The following is an 18,010-nucleotide window of genomic DNA, read 5'->3' as shown; positions in this document are numbered from 1 at the left end:
AAATGTCAGATTTGTGTCGAATAAGATATTAAATAAATAAAAACGATAAAAATTCTTCTATTACATTTTGTTAATATTATCATTACGTAAATTGTAACTTATCCTAAATTGTAAGTTATGGAGTACAAATTCTTTTCTGTAAATTCTTTTCTTTATGAGTATAAATAAAAAGATGGAACATAAGTAGAGATTTCATCTATTTATTTCACTTACTATTGGAAGAACTACTTTGAATTTTATGATTTTGAATTCTTACTAGATGCATAGTATCAGATAAAAATTTAAAGTTTAAAGACTTTTGTTAAACGTAAATTGAGATCACTTACTTCAATGCTTTGTAACGTTCTTTCTCTGGATTGTTGTCTGGTGGTTCACACTCGAAAGACGCCAGAGCTAAAGCTATATTATCAAAAGAAATAAATTAGAGTAATGCTGGCGAAGCTTGCAACGAATAAAATATTTTTTAATATCTAAATAACTAAAAATAGTTTCTTTTTTATTAATTACAAAAGAAAGGTTACTTTAGTTTCCAATGAAATAATCTGAAATATTGTAACAGCAATGCAATTTTATTTTATACGAGTTCTCGAAAGTAATATCTTATTTTTAAATATTATTCTATTCTTTACCGATTAATTTAAAAGCAATTTCACGTTTCATTCAATTACTTTTGTTCTTTATTGTATTTTCAATTCATTAATTCTCTTCTTATATACGAATCGAATAAAAACAGGTTAAAAACTTTTACCATTTTCAGTCAGCACCGGGCTCGCCTGAAGGAAAGCAATGACACGCGGATTCTTCTCGAATGGACAAGCAACTTGTTTCCAAGCAATGAATTCTGTCACCTGTTTCGCCAGTTGCCAGAACTTCTCGAAATTAATGTGTCCATTTGGTAATCTGAAACGATAGTTTTACGACAGGATTAATGTATAAATAAATATAAAAAAATACAATATGTATAAATATTAAATAATGAATTAAGAATCCTTTAATCAAAAGCTTGAAGAGTTCTTATATTTTATTTTAATGGTAAATATCGTGTTTAAAATTGTTGTTCTTTTACGTGGCACAACGTAATGAAAAGTATTTATATTTTTAAGAAATATTTAACTCGTAGGTCAATTTAAACTCGTTAAAATTTTTTCCCAAGCTTTTAATAAGTTCATCTAATGTTATCTGCTTTATAATCGTTAATATTGATGTCGACATTGACGTCTAAAACCTTGTCAATGTTCTACCAGCGATGAAGAATACTTTCATCAGAGTACCCAGGTTCGATATAATAAACCTTTTAAGCTTTTAACCAATTTATTAAATTTCATCTACTTTATGATCATTAAAAATTTTATCGATATTGAAAAGTAGCTCGTCAATATTCTACTAGTGGTTAAGAATACTTTCAACGCAGTATCGTGGATCTAAATAGCAATCTGCGCATGTAATCATTAAAAGTTTCACTGTTATCAAACGCTTTGCGAATGTTTCACTATCGGTCAAGAATGGTCTCTTCAGAGTATCGTGGGTCGATAGCAACAACAACGTTACATCCTTTAATGTACGTTGGCTTGTGTTTATACAGTGTCAGCCGTCCTGTGCAGAATAACGGTCTCCTGTTATTTTGTTAAATTAATTTCGGATAATCCTGATCGTATTAGCCCGTGTGAGAGATACGCTGATATGTTAAGTTAATGGTTAGCTCCATAAATTTCAGGCTTAGGACGCATCAATCAGTCTTCGGTTTGATGCACGCTTTGATTAATTCCGACTTAGTCAATTTCGATTCGCCCATTCGCATTTGTATTTTATCATTAATATCATTATTTATCATTACATTCGAGTTTGCAAAAATATTTAACTCGTTTAAGCTACTATCCGAGACTTTTTTTATTTTATCTTCGCATATGTCGTATTTTATTATGATGTGTTTTGCAATATTTTGATAGCCGCTAATTTTTTATGAAATTAATGCGTATTGCACGGTACGAAGTAAGTTGAAACAGAGAAAATTGTTGGGAAGCAATATAACAGACAATTTTATTACAGAAGTTATTACATTACAAGAGTCGTCGTAGTTTACGATCAAGATGAAGTTTTGTTAAATTTTAAGAATTGTATTTTTTATTTTCTTATTATTACCGCTTGTTAGAATCTGTGTAATTCTTCTAAAACATATTTTCAAGTATTTTATTCATTTGAGTAAATGAAGAAAAGCTAATTACCTCCTATTTAATAATAGTATGATAGAAAAGGATAATGGAAAGTCGATCCACGCATTACGAAAGTTCCACGTGGATCTAAAATCGTTTTAATTATTTAAGGAATCTCTAAAATAATCCGTTCGATATGTGTATTCTTATTGTAAGAAAGTAATATTGAAACTGAATATTTTATTCGGTAAAAGGAAAGTTCATTTGAAGAGGGTATTTCTATGCTTCTTCATTTTATAATTTCAAGAAGTGGGCTCAAAGTGGTCAGTTCGCGAGGAAGTCTCAAAAAGTTTCCAAGTAGTCCCATTAAGTTTTATGTACTCTTCGAAAGCAATGTAATTTTACGTGCAAACAATCTTGGAACTTGTTAAGGTCTTTCTTAGGGAAAAGAGGAAGCGAGCAAAAAAGAGAGCGAATGCCATGTCGAAGATGAATCATAACGAAAAAGTACTACCTCAAAATCATTATGATACTGTTAAAAGCCATTTTAATGTATTAATTATACGAATACAAATCTTAAAAAACGCATGTAAGACAGCTTCGAACGAAATAAAATGCAATCACAACGAAAAGAAACTTTTTAAAAGAAAGTTAAAAGAAAAATTACCAAAACTTTTTATCAAAACCTTCTATCGACATAAAATGAGTAATATTTTCCGTTCGCGAATTTCACGAAGCTTGACTAAACGAAAAACGCTATTCATCCACAAATCATGTCCAATATAAATCTTCGAATACATGCACGTAATATCAGCTATTGCTCAACCAAATTTCCAATTCCAAAAGAACTTTTAAGAATTCATCAACCATCTACCGATTCACGGGTTCGATTGAAGAAGGAAATAATTCTTTCTACTTAGCAGATATAGTATGTGTAGATGCAATAGTTCAGGAATACATTTGAACATTTACTGTGGAAAATATTTATGTATATATTGTATGAAGATATGTCATTATATAAAACATTTTGAAAATTCATTAGCTTTGTAACGAGGCACGACTGTCATGATTATATTGGTCAAATTTGGAATCAATTTGAAAATGTGTATATTGGATTCTTTCAAAAAAGTTTGTAGCATTTTTATTATAAATTTTTATCAAATAAAGTAATGTTTAAAGAAGTATCATTCATAAGTTGGATGATAGTCCAGTAAATATCTCGTAACTTCTATTAGATTACTCGAAAAATTTGCAACGGAAGTTGAGAAATACTTGCGAAGACTTTTGTCATCTATAATTTCATGAATCTCTTCTTGAAAAATTTTTCGATAACCTAAACCTAACCCCAAATCGATAATATACATTTTCAGATTAATTTCAAATGTTATCAACGTAATCACGAGTCGCGTCTCGTTATACTGCTAATGAAATTTCAAAATGTTTTGTATAACACACATAATACATTCATGAAACGTCTCTATAAATAGGTATTGAAATACTTTTGTAAGCTACTGTACACTGTATGTGACGAACCATGGAGCATGTGACGATACAACGAGGGAACGCGCGAAGACACGTACATGTGCGCGAAAGCGTGGGTGAAATTACGAGTCGAACTTGGGCAATTTATCGTGCGGGTCGGAAGTGTGCGAATTCGCGTAGCATCGGCGCCCGCTTCCGGCTGTACGACGTTCGCGTTACGTTCACGTAACAGACATTTACATACGCGCAGCTATTCGTCTTCGCCCGGTGGATGCCTCGATCGGTCAATATCCATCCAGCGTTGCCTTCGAGAAACCTATCTTTCCTCCGTCTACCCTTTTCTCGTTCCTCGTCCTATGTAGGATCGAAATTCTATTACAGATTCGGTCCACGGACGACAAGGAAGGATAATTGCTGGGAAGGAGGCTCTTTTCCCTTATTAAACTCCGTCGTACGTATTGGGAACTGTGCCGCTTTCTAAGGAAATTGATACTATAACGCGATTCGGTTTGCCGGAACAGTCGTTTCGTATTAAGGGTGAACGCGTTAATGGCTGAGACATGGATCGTGTTTGCAATGGAAACGTGACAACGTGGATGGATTTTAGATAGGAAATTTTCGAATAATTTTGGGTCGAGATATAATAGAGGATTTCGTATTCGTAATAATATGGAGATAAGAATATCAGGTTAATATAATAGAATTTAAATAAACAGAATATAATACAACAATTATTTTTCTTAACTTTGTGCCTCTGTTTCTTTAAATTTATAAGAATTAAAACTAACCTGGGTAAAATTAGTTAATTAAATTAGTTGTCCATTTATTAATTTTCAATCTCGCGCAAGAAATTTTTCTGATTGAAAAACGACCTAACTATCAAGTTAGCCTATCTCTAACTTCAATCCCAATAACTTTATGGTTTAACATAAAAAAATTGTCACAATATTCGTGCATCAAAGCACACAGAATGCATGATAGTAACGTTAGAAGCTGTAGTCTCTTTTATAAAACAACTTTCAAAATAAAATACGAATCAATCGCCCATAAATCGAAGGAAAGCTGGAATAACCACGCACATGTGTCACTGTTTCGAAGCCATTACAATGCGTCCCGTTATTTCCCTGAGCCAATATCAGCCACAGTTCTCGATCTGCGTATTATGTGATCCAGACAAAATGCATAATACGTGGACATTTATCTGTAGCCTATATACATACGTCTTGAAGCGATTTGTACCAGCGTATCTCTGTACGACGATCTGCTGTGTGCGATTCAGTGAAATGTTTCCGTACTGTTCAGACGTTGCCTATCTGCACGAATTCGCATTTTCCGCGAATTTTCTACCGTGCGTCCGCCATTCCGGGCATAATATACGCCGTTATGATTTTAACGTACATACGTTGAATGGGCATGCGCATGTATACGTGTACACCACTAGCCAAAAGCTTGAGTTTATCCGCTTTAAAACTTTTGCATTCACATTCCAAATTATAATGATCAGTCGATATGATTAATAATGATATGATTAACTAATTTATGAATAATTGATGAGAACGTTATATTCGCAGAAAATTTTAATTCAATGTACACAAGAAAATATTTTCTTTTGCAAATGTTATATAGATGATAACTGTCTAATATTGTCATGAGTCATAAGTTATATGAGTACATTGTTACGACTTAAGTTATTTAAATCTTATTATTGAGACAGTTTAAAGTTAATTCGACAGAGAACAGCAAGAATACTGCTCAATGAATACTTCTGGGTGAAGGTGCATGTATAGGTGTATGTACGTGAGATATTTCTACTTTTAAACTGACAAAAAATCCCACTTTAATATATAAAATCCTACATATATATAAGAGTATGTAGTTGATCTGCATATAAGTGAAAAATTCATTAAATCCCAACTTTTGTGCAGTCGCGTATCTGGGAGAATTATACACGCGGGTATTCAGTAAATATCGTCTCAAGTAGTGGAACCACTCTACTCGAATAGAAATTGTTTTTCTAATGAAACTTCTTGTGGCTACGCAGTGGCCGCTTTCGAGAGACGGTTTCATTTCACCTTGCTATCGCATGTGTAATGAGCTTTTTGAACGAAAAAACGTTCTACCTCAGATGCCCATCATTGTGATGATTAATCAGAGCTGACCCATAAAACGATCGTCGTGAACCGAGATTATTAGAATCTTTACATGGCATGGAAAATGAACGATTTTAAAGGATTATTAGAAAAACGAAGAAAAATATTAACTTCTGAAATATTGTATATAATATTTGGAGACTGTATATTGTATTGGTTTATTTTATTCGTTTCCATAATTTGGTTTCCATAATTTGATTGATCGTAGTATTAAGTAGCGTTCAGACGATCAATATCATTATCAATGTGTAAAGTTCTCAATATTGTATTGACAATATATATTGATCGTCTGAAGCTTAGGAGGTCTCTGACATACGTTAAATATTGACGATAATATTGTTCGGCTGAATGCTCCATTACATAGCATTTAATCAAATGGTACAAGTATTTCTCGATTACTAAATACCTGTCTCTTTCATTTGGCAAGAAGAGAACATTCGCTTTGCGTATTTTAAATTATAATAAAATTTATCAATTCAGAAAATTCATACATTCGATTTTAAAATATACAAACAAATCAATAAAGTAAAATAATACGTGCCATAAATTGTAATACTTCTTTATTCTATACACTTTAAGTAAAACAAAATCTGTAAGTAGTACTAGACAGTAATTTGTCAGACATTATAAGCATTCTCCTTCAATATATTTTTCCGTCGCTTAGATCTGCCTATATCGTACACGTGTTACGAAATACTGGTCATATATTGTACACATTTTATACGACGCTTTAATGAAGACGCTCTTTCAATAGAAACTATGAAAAAGAAAAAGAAACAATAAATCTTCTGAAAGAAATAGACGTGGGATATTCAAATTAACTCGTTTCAAGAAATATCGTCACTTATTATATAGATAAACAATTGCACACACTTTGCAGGTCTTTTTATAAGTTCGTAATAGAAAAGCAGACTCCGAGAAAAGGAAAGGGTTCCGTTCCTTTCTCTAGTACATATCCCTCTTTCCCTGAGTCTTCCTGTTTTCTTTTCAACAACTTCCAGTCAAGCTACGAGGAAACAACTTTTGCTATTACAAGTTTAATAAGTTTACACGTACAGCTGGGAGAAGGGATGACGTCGGGAGACGGAGGGAACGTTTCTCGCGCGGAGAAAAGCGAAGGAAATGGCACGGCACATTCGTCGTCTTGATAAATACGGCCGACAAAAAGAACCGAAAGGTCGGGCACTTCGCGAGAAAACGAGCTTCCTGTCAACGTATCGCCTCCGCAGGAACAAAATTATCGAACCTTCAAACGAAAAGAACTCGGTAAAAAGTTCGTATTGGCCCCCGGCAGGAAATCGGCGATCGCGTTTCAACGCTCAGCTTACGTTCAGCATCCATGTCAATCGCCAACTTAAATTACCTTATAAATATTCCACCTGGTACGATTTTCAGGATAGTTTTTATATTCCTGTGTGGAAACGCGAAATTATAAAATCGTTGATCAAAGGCGATTATAATTGAAACTGAAATTTAAGGGCTGTAGAGAGAAGAATGGGTTTTAAACGAAAATTGAGTTGCAATTAAGGATTCGCAGGTTGTACTTTGGTAATTTTAATCAATGTTTAAATTGAGTATTAAATTCTGTATAATTTTATATTAAATTGTACGTTATTATAATTATATTTTAAATTATAAGCAATTATGAGCGACGTTAGAACCGTTAATTCTTTGTAATGAAGATCTTTTGCTACCTCTTAATTGCTCAATAACATTTTTTGAAATGGATTTGTTTGAATATTTCTTCTTTTATCTGATTTACAAAAGGTTTACTATCTTTTCTTGCTCTTCTGTTCTTTCTATTGAAAGTGTATTATAATTGGAGATAGTGCCTTTATAAAATGTATACAATTGTTTATGGGTTTGATGATTTTTGTTGGCAAGTCTTTCACCCTGTTAAATTATCATATAGACAGCATTGAAGCTGGTCGTTTCTGTTTCGAGATCGAAATCGTAATTACTTAAGGATCGGAAATCAGAACGAATCTCTGAAACTTTGATGAAACCAGAAATTTCCTCGAGTGCTTTTAAATAATCAATACCAGAGTCCAAGGTTTTTACTCACTTGTTGCTGCATCCCTCATTCAGGAAGTAGAGATCCTTGACCAGCAAACTAAAGAAGGGTACGACGATCCTCTGTCGTTCGTCCGTAGCGCCGGCGCTACGCCACATCGCTGCTTTCAGGGTGCTGCGATAGCTGCTAAAGTTGCTGCTCGGATCCATTTGGTGTTCAAGAATTGAGAATTTCGCCAGCTGTACCTTTGACCACTGTAACAGAAAATAATTTCGTGTCACCGTTAGCAGAGAACGTTTGCTAAGTCGTTTAGCAAAGTTCAACTGGATGAAGTTTCTCTATGTGTATCGGGTTCCTGGTCGTGCAAATCTTGTAGATACGTAACTTGCTTTTTGCTCGTCATTTGGAATTCCATCTGGTTGAATATTTAGTTGGGAAAATGTATTTATTCCGGCTTACATCATAGTATGTCGATATTACGTTTTAAATTTTGATATGGTCATTATAATTGTAAATAATAATTTATGTTTTAGTGTCTTGATCAATATAATACCAAGATATATTTATATACACGTAGACTTTCTTTGATTTCAGTATAGTCCCTAAAGACATAGATAATGTCAAATCAACTATAAAAATATTATCTTTTTAAGATATTTCAAAACATTTCTAAATATTTGTTTCATTTAATGTCTATAAATACATTCAAATAAGTATAACAGACGAATTAGAGATAATTATATTTTAATATACATATTGTATATTATATATAGTATTATGTAATTATATACATATTACCATATACATACTTCTTCATTTCTTTGGTATTTCGACACTGAGGTTTTACATTCTAATTGTTAGTTAGTCCTAATGACGAAATTTCCATATGTGCATAAAAATCCGCCGTCTATAGACATTCTAAAAACTTGACCATGTAAGATAAAAATTGACCACACATGTACATACAAGATATACCGAAAACCAATCGTAAAGTCGCCGCGAGAAAATCGATAATATTTTTCAATCGATTCATCCTTCCTATTGTTTGTTCCATTTGTTTATTTTTCGACCGATTCTTTTTACACATAGGTGTATACGATATCGCGCGTGCACACGAGCCAGAGAGAAGCACGAATAGAACGTGTTCACGACAGACAATAAGTGCATCTGACTCGACCGTCTGGATACAATGCAATCGAACTGATCCCATTGCCTTTAACCCGATACCCTTTTCTCATTCCAATATATATCGAATTCTATCCACCGTTTGCACGGTCAAATAGTTACCTTCGCTTCCTGATCTCGTTCCCTACCTTTGTTCTTCCACCTTATCCCTTTGATTTCTTTCCGCGCTTCTCACCCCTTTGCCTCCCTTTTCCTTTTCATCCCTGCATGCATTTGACCTACTCTCTTCCTTTTCGTTTCTCTAAACCACTCTCTTCAACCTTTTCCCCTCCTTTGTATCTTTCTCTCTAATTTTCTGGTATCTTCTCCCTTTCCCAAGCTTTCTCCAATTTGTTCGCCTTTGAAGTCGTCTTTAACCTCGCCGGTTTTACCTGTTCCGTGAGTTGCCTGGCTTCAATCTGACCTCTTTATGATCGCGATGCAAATGTACTTGCTTCTTTGTCCTTTGTTTCTTTTCACGGTCTTCTTTCACCCTCCCGCCGTACGTGGAAATTGTGTAAAGATCTTAGTTGTGTTTTGTTAAAGTTGACTTTACAGTGATTTTTTCCTTTACAGGAAAACAGTTTAAAAATTTACTACGTGGTTGATCAAGCTCATATTATTAAAATTTTTTGTATCCTTTCCATAATTTTAAAAATATTATTCGTCATAATATACCATTATCAAAGATACTCAAATAGTATTTGTCTAAATAATTGCACCTTTGACTTCTATAAAACTTTGCCAATTTTTCAGCTATTTTTAAAGGTATGCAGCTTTGTACCATGTTATCTTCATTTTATCTTGTTACCATGTCCTCGTCAAAAAATAAAAAAACTCTTCCTAACTTTTTCTTTTCTTTTCTTTTCTAAATACTTCCTACCTATTCTTTTTCTGAATTTTTTCTCAGGGTTCGCTCGTACCTGGTTACCCTCGTTATTACACATTTGGCGACCAGACCCAGTTACAAACTTTCTAAATTTTCGCTTTCTCTTCCTATTCTCTGTCTCTATCCTTTCTTTATCTTCCTTTGTCTATCCTTCCTCTTTGATATACATAAGACGGCAGCAATTTTCCGGCGCGAGACAACCGTCCTATCATCTAGTAGAGAAGAGAACTTCCTAAGTAGAAAGTTTACATTATAATCGAACTAACTTTCCTCTATATATTCTTGTTAATTTGTTAACGCAGTTGTTTGTTATTGTCTTATTATTACCAAATTATAGAACGATATTAAGACCAGAAAATCAAGAAAAACGAACTTATCATATTTGCCCAGTAATCTTCGATTATATTTATTTAGTCGCAATAAACGTCTTTCTAGCAAAGTACAACGAGTAAAACATTTCGAGGATATTAATCGAACACCGAACAAATTTCAGGATAATCGAAAAAAAAAAAAATGATTGCAACGTGTACAATAGCGGGAAGGGCAAGCACAAAAACGATCAATTGGATTTCCATTTAAAGCGAACGAATTAAACCATGGCATTACTATCGAGTACAAAACGAGTAAACCAAGATAATTAATTTGACGCCGGAATATAAACTGTCGAAAGCGTGAACGTCACACACAAACACGCTATGATATTCTATTACTTCGAAATTAAAAAGGGAATCCGTATCGGCATTATACTAGTAGTATAGCGGTATAATATTACTGAAATTAGTTAAGCTTTGGTAGAACGTGAAGACACTATCTATTCTATTTTTGAAAATTTTAACAAATAATTAACAAATTACATTTTTTCCAATTACTCTGTATTTTTTTTTTCTTTTTTGTTAGCATGGGTATATATGTATCTTTCGTTCAAGTTTTCTGAGTTTCTAGAAGGTAACTTAACTTTCGTTGATGAAATCGTATAGTATTAGATATAGTGGTTTTCATTTTCGATTGTGTCCTATTAAAATACTATCCATAAAATGGCATTCCGAGAATTGATAGAAATATACGCATCATATTTTTCTCCTTTGATCTTTGGTTTGTTCATTGGCTCAATCCAACTACGCAAAATCCAAGCATTCCAAGATATTCACAGTTGTTAACATGTGAAAAATGCAGAATATTACAACGTACGCTAATCAGATCGTCGAAAATCGCGCAGAACCAAACTTAATTGACGTTGAATCGCGGAGTAAAATGGGACTCGCCGTGAAACGCGCGGCGGACACATTCCCGACACTGGCTTGAATTAATTTACCGGAAACTATTTCACCGTTCATCGTCGTTGTGCGTCGGCTACACGTTAATTCGTATTAATTAAACTGAATTTTCGTTTAGCTCTGGAATTTTTGGTCCGGCCAATTAAGCACCATTGCGTCGATTTAGGATAAATCGAACAGGATCGTCATCACGTCGTGTCATATCACGTTGACAGCACAGTGTTTTCCTATATTTTCTCTTCTTATTCTTCTTCTGCTATGAAATTGATGTATTGACGTACATTGCGAAGATTCCACTTGCCTAAAGCGTTAACGAACGCGATGATAGAAAATGATAATATAATATAAAGATAAAAATAGTTAAAAACAATTTCTATGGCAGATCAATATTCCGAATTGTAAGTATGAAAGATATTATTTTATCGTATGCGTGAATATTTTTTTTTGAATTTGCACAGAGTTAAATTTAGCCACGTTTGTTGTTTTATCGAACACAGGCTTCTATGAACTTGGAGTGCAGTGAAATGCGTATTGTTGAATTCCAACGACATCTGTAATATTCACGTGAGTAATATTTTTTTTCATGAAAATCAAATAAGTTGACAATATGCCTTTGGAGTTTCCGATCTACAATAATCATAAATAACTTTTCTACAGTTTTACAGTTTTACAGTGTGGTATGTTTCATAACATCGAAGTTTCTAAAATTCTCGAATGTACAGCTTGTTCGTATTTTCTTTGCTCTAACTTCTAACTATCTTAATATTTACATAGGATCGATAGCAACCTACATGGCGGAAGTCTAAGTTTATCTAAGTTTTCCAAAGTAATTTTACTTAAGCCGCAAGTTTTCTAAGTGCAAAATTATTGTATCGTCGAGATAAAAAGTTTTTGAAAACAGACGCTTGTTGCACATGTAAGTAAAATGTATTCCACGTTATAAGACACAATGTTATAGAAGTTGTTTAAATTTCAACCAAAAAAGATACAAATATAACTGGGAATTACTGTCAACAGTACTTTCTGCGCATTTTGCATCTCCAAATTTTTTATACAGGCTACACGTACTTTCTCAATTCATTTTCCAACGAAACGATTCTGCTATCAGATTCAATATTTTATTTTTACAATATTAAAATACTAAATATATACTTTTTTAGAAATTATTTAAGATATATTTCTCATAGTGTTAAAATAGATTTTAAATGTATTTTCAGTAGTATTTCTAAATGATACGAAATTTAATAAACTTACACCTAATTAATCAGTATGTAAATACTATAATAAATGTAGTGATGTGCAAATGCTCCCACTAAGCATTGTAAATGTACAAAAATAGTCTACAAATCATACATTTAGAACAATCTAAACAGATCTATTTAGATAACAAGAAACATTGAACCAGAATGATCTTCCAACCATCCACCCATCCACCCATCCATCCATCCATCCATCCATCCATTTATCCATCCATCTATCCATCCATCAAGAATCCAGCGTTTCTCCAATATTTTCAAGAATTATTAACGAAGGGGAATGATACATCGAACGTTATCTCAGACAGAAGATTTCAGGTCCTAGTCGGAAATGCGTCGGATCGTGGAGTGGCGGAAGAACTCCATCTTCCACGGAGAGACTAAATTCTTGAAGGATCGAGGAAGCAACCCGCCGCATCCCGAGAACGAGAAAGGGTTTTCCTACTCGCCGCGGAGGCCATTTTTCTTCGCCGCGACTCGATTCGATTTCTCGGGAAATGCTCTTGCCGCTCTCGAGGAAAAAACACTAAGAATCGGCAGACTCCTGGCGGATCCGGTAAATTGAAACTGGATGGGAAACGGAGGGTTGGAAAATGGGCGGTTGAAAGGGGAGGGTAGACGAGACGCGCGGAATCTGCTTTCAGCTCGGTGATCCCGCGAGACAGCCGGCAAAGAAATGAGAAGCTGGCTCTCGCCTCTCTGTTCGAAAATCGGCAATTCTAATTAGACAAAACTGCAAATGCATACAAAGTCGTGGCCATTCTGGATTTTGAGAACTTTTCCCCGCTGAGAGTGTACGCGAAATGATATTGTATTGCAGGAAATAAAGGCATTCGAGAAGGAAAGATACAAATACAGATGAAATTTTGATTCTTTCGCAGCTTTAATTTTGCTTATTTATGAGTTTATTTGTAAGAGGGGGTTGTAATTTACAGGAAGGGGAAGTAGCGCAAAGATGAAATTGTGCGATATAACGAAATAATATAAGGAAATTCACGATGAGAACTTTTATTTCTATTCTTTTACTTGTTTAAATTGATTGTTTTATAGTCGCACCAATCTCTATAATTGGTTATAGCTTACAGTAAAACGATGAATTTTGTTCAATTCGAAATTCCATTCTTGCCACTCCTTTCAAATCCTTTGTGAAATGTAACACCTTTGTGCCCATTTCTCTTCTGTAATATTATTATTTTCACTTCATTACACAAAATACGATTCATTAATTCTAAAATGGCATGTCATTTATCACTTTATTTATGCGCTTGATCTATAAGACGTATGGGAAAGTATCATATTATCTAGAATGTCTTTAGTTCATTACGGTGTTATGAATGAATTATGAGTTGCTTTATGAAGAATAATGCATATGCAGTGGTAAAGTTACGAGAATGTATAATAACGTGTTTCAATCTTTAAAGATATACATATTTTTCAATTAAAAATTTTGTACATAACTTTTCCAAGTTAAAAAGTGCATTATTTGTAACATTCTTTTTTCTTTATGTTCGTCCCTTTTCTCGAATTGATGGCACGATGTCAGTAACGCAAATAAATCATTTAATTTCGTTTCATTTGGATCTTGTATCACGCTCGATTCGAGAGCGAGAGAGAGTTTCGTGTTACTCAAAGTCGATATTTTTTAATTAAAAGGTTGGACCTTTTTTCACGTAGCGAAGCCAATAAATTTCGTGCTGTTCCGGGTGAAAATTATTCGTGTGAAACAGTAAAAAGAAGTCACTTGCAGAGAGAGGAAAATCGTCGCGATCAAGCGTAATTAAGTTTCCTAAAGTTGGCCAAGTTACGAAGTACGGTTGGATATTAAATATGCATTAGTTGAACTTAAGCCGACGTTGGGAATTTTATAAACCGTCTTGAGGAAAAAAAGGAAACTTCCGACCAACGGACAAGTTCAAAATAACCATGAAAAACAAAGTTTCGATCGAATTTATCTCACCTAACTGCGTACAAGAATCGAGGAAAATTTTTCTTAAAATTCATCCAATCGTACCAGACGCTTTTCCTAACTCCAGGGATTCTTCTTCGAACTTTTACCCCTTATTTGCATTCGTTTAAATTCATCAGATACTACATTTCTCCCGCTGTTCCTTTATTTCGAGTATAACAACGCGTATAATCTCTTAAATTGATTTTTAAGGGACAATAGTCAATTACAGAACGAACTTAATTAAATAAACGATTATATATTACATCATGTAGAAACGTGGCAGTTAATACCCAAATAAATTAAATTGGTTATTAATTATGATATTACGTTATTCTAATTTATTATTGATTACAATATTAAATAAATTAAATGTATTATTTAAGCAAATGACCATACTATATAGGTACTGTAACATTTCATAGAAACGTGGCAATTGATATAGCTAATTAAATTTGAAATTTAATTTTTCTAAAGAAGCTAAGACGTGAAGGTAGATATTATTCCTGTATAAACTCCATTTTCTTACTTGCATTGATAAGAATGCAAAATTATTTGCAATAGCCACAATTTTTATTCGTTAGCATCGATCAGTTTTAATAATTCCTACGTACATTTCCTACGCTCTTTCTCACAGACGACAATTCCTCACCAACCTAATTTATTCCAATTGCCCGAACATTAGCCACCTAATATCAAAGTCACCCCCGCGTGGAAACTTATTCCTCGTGGCGAAAACGTTTTCATTTGATAACTACCGTCGAAGATTTTCGAACAGCATCGACCAACGCTCGAAACTTTCTTACCCTCGTGATAATGGACGCGAATAGAGGGTACGGGGGTGAGTGGTATCTGTGTTGGTTGGATCGTAACGACCGAACGTAATTAGCTTTTTGAGGGGACGAAAGGCAAGCCAGAAGCTTCCTTTCACCGCGGAAGAAGGAAACGTCACTCGCAGATTATCTCCGTGGTAAATTAAGCCGGCGTCGGGGGTGGTATCGTTCATCTTCCGTCGACGTCGCCGTATCGGTGGCTTCTCTCGAACGAACGCCGGTGCCTCAGTGCCACCGGGGATCCTTGCCTTCGAGTTTTCCGCGCTGACTTTCTAAGCGAAACTCGCGGAACTTGGAAGTTGCTCGAACGAGCAAAGAGAATATCCTCCTACAGGCTAAATGGAGGATGCTGGAGGGGTTTGGGGGTTGTTGACGGCGCTGAGCCATCGAGCTCTTACGTTCGGGGATAGATTCTTCGAGGTGAGATCGATTTTTGGATTTGCTGGGAGATTTCAGACAGTGGGATGGGCGATAGAAGATTTTAGGTGGAGATTGCAGGAGGTAGCTTGATTGTGAGAATGTTCGGTCTTCCTCTGAAACGATGGTGTCGAGATGAAGAGAGACGAACGAGTGGAAGATTTTAGATAGGCTATTTTGTAGCTCCTTCGAAGGTTCGAGATTGTTAAAGATATTTAAGATGTTTTAAGACAAGTGCGTTGGCTACTAAAGGTATTTGCACTGTCCCTTATTTTCCTATGAGGCGATTTTTCTTCTTTTTTTTTTTTTTGTTAGGTTTTATATAGATTTGATTTTAGTAGTAGGAAATTTTCATAACTAGAACTAAATCTAATATACGTGCGTGGACCTAATTAATTAGTATGTAAGTGCTGTAATAAATGCGATGGTGTACAAATACATTTTGCAAATATTTCTACTTGCGTTAAAGTTTGGATTAAAATATTTTAACTATTACCTTACAATGTAAACTTCATTTTCATTGATCACAGTGATTAATAACTTTTTACTTGAGAAAATATGGCCTCCTATTACGTACAATATATCTTTTGGAAATGAATAGAAGCCCTTTGATAGCCTTAACCTCTATTCACGAAATTAATCAATGGCATTTTGAAATATTCGTTTGAGAAACTGTAATTTCCTGGACTCGTTCTAAAATCCATTAAACTAACGTTACAACTCCCTGTGATGTGTACTTATAATTATTAGATTTCGTATGTTCACATGTAAATTAAAACGCATTGCGCATAACGTCATAACTTAAAGTCATAACTTCATTAATTATGCAACTAGAGGAATAATACTTCTCAAAGCTGAAACATTCGTAATTGCATTCAAATCGACCTTCAAAATCTTGACCTACATCACTACGATTTTCAGTCCGCTATTTACCAAAAACGTTTCCGTATTTTCATAGTAACAAAAATGAGAAACTCTCCTCCAAGTCTGTGAAAATAATTCAAGCTGATAATTCCATTTATGGTATCGACTCCTTTCTCCACAAATTCGTTCAACCAGTCGATCAGTCAAACGATCCACAAAAAATTCCGTGGCATGTTTTTCGCGAATGTCCGTTCATGTGCGTATGTACGAGATATAGTGAGTGAGGTGGGTCAGGAGAGGGGAAAACAACGCGCGAGCGTGACCGAACAGAAGCGTTAAATTTTCATTAACGAAAATTACGAAGCGGTGCCACGCCGGCTGGCCGCTGATAGTTCCAGCAATTATTTTAAGCGCGGCCTGTATAAATCAGCTGGCTGAACCAAATGAACCCTGAATAGCAGTTCGCGTCGAATAGAGCCGGAGGGATATGTCCGCAGAGCACACCGGTCCGGTCTCGTAATTAAAAACGACAAAAAAAAAAAAAAACAAATATGGGTTTAATGGTATCCTCGTTCCGCCTCGCAATTCATCCGGTCCCGACGATAAAGTCGTACACGTTCGCCGATTTGTCAGAAACTGTCGTACTCGTTCTCAGAAATAAAATTGTCCAATACGCGCCTGCATTTTATTATCGGCTTTTTATTGTCGCGAAACAAGCGTTTCGTGTACAAAGAAGAGAGGGAGAAAGAAAGAGAGATACTGGTAATTTGAATTAAAATTGTTGATTTTAGGCGAGAAACAGGAGGTTTGGTTTTTGCTAGGTCGTGTTTTAGAAGTTTCGTAATAAATTTTTGACGATGGTTGATACGATATACACGATGTTTATCCTGTTGAATTTTTCGAGATAATAATTTTGTTTCTGCTAGATGGTTGGTATTTTTCTAAAGATTTTTTAAGTAGGCTTTGACGATGATTGATTTTGTATATGGGATAAATGTGGAATTTATTATGTCCATATGTAGAATCGACGATTTTCTACAGTTGATATGGTTCCTTTTTTTTGAAAAAATTAACATTGCACTATAAATTACGATATATAGGACAACAATATCCACAGTGTTAAAAGAAAAATACAAAAATCTACGTATTTATTACAAAAAGTCAACGAATATTAAAAATCCTAAAATAAAGATACAAGTGATTTATTTTACGGTATACCAAAAATTGTATTATTTGCGAACCACTTCGTAATATTCTACTTTTTGATAATATTATTTTCTATTTCATTAAAACTCGTTATTAGTTCCTCTTGTTTCCCGTTACTATTTCTTTAATCCAGTCATTCTTCTTTTATTCTTCAAACGCCAGGGAAATGCAAGTTCCGTGGAAGCCAGATAACCATAACTTGACGTGTTAATTACGTCACAGTGTCGCGTATATTCATTTGCGAGGATATACATTCGTCGTGTTGGCTTTTTATTGCAAAACAGCGCAGTAAGCTAGAATATTTATGAACATTTCTATGTATGTACCTTGGTGACGTGAAATGCAACCGCGAATTTAAGAGTGGGG

General features: G+C 34.4%; 1 protein-coding gene across 1 annotated transcript in view; it reads right to left on the bottom strand.

Moving 5' to 3' along the window:
• The window catches only part of LOC100742007 (ras-GEF domain-containing family member 1B-like), a 241,605-nt gene that overhangs the window by 9,217 nt on the left and 214,378 nt on the right, over positions 1-18,010 (bottom strand). Inside the window, exons 9-11 of the mRNA XM_024372422.2 lie at positions 7,848-8,050; positions 749-900; positions 327-399 (exon numbers count right to left, since the gene is read on the bottom strand). Coding sequence (XP_024228190.1) covers positions 327-399; positions 749-900; positions 7,848-8,050 — 428 coding nt within the window. The remainder of the gene's footprint in view (positions 1-326; positions 400-748; positions 901-7,847; positions 8,051-18,010) is intronic.

This window comes from Bombus impatiens, unplaced genomic scaffold (assembly GCF_000188095.3).
Source record: "Bombus impatiens unplaced genomic scaffold, BIMP_2.2 scf_0064, whole genome shotgun sequence".
NCBI lineage: Eukaryota > Metazoa > Arthropoda > Insecta > Hymenoptera > Apidae > Bombus > Bombus impatiens.
This window is presented reverse-complemented; position numbering and strand designations above follow the sequence as displayed.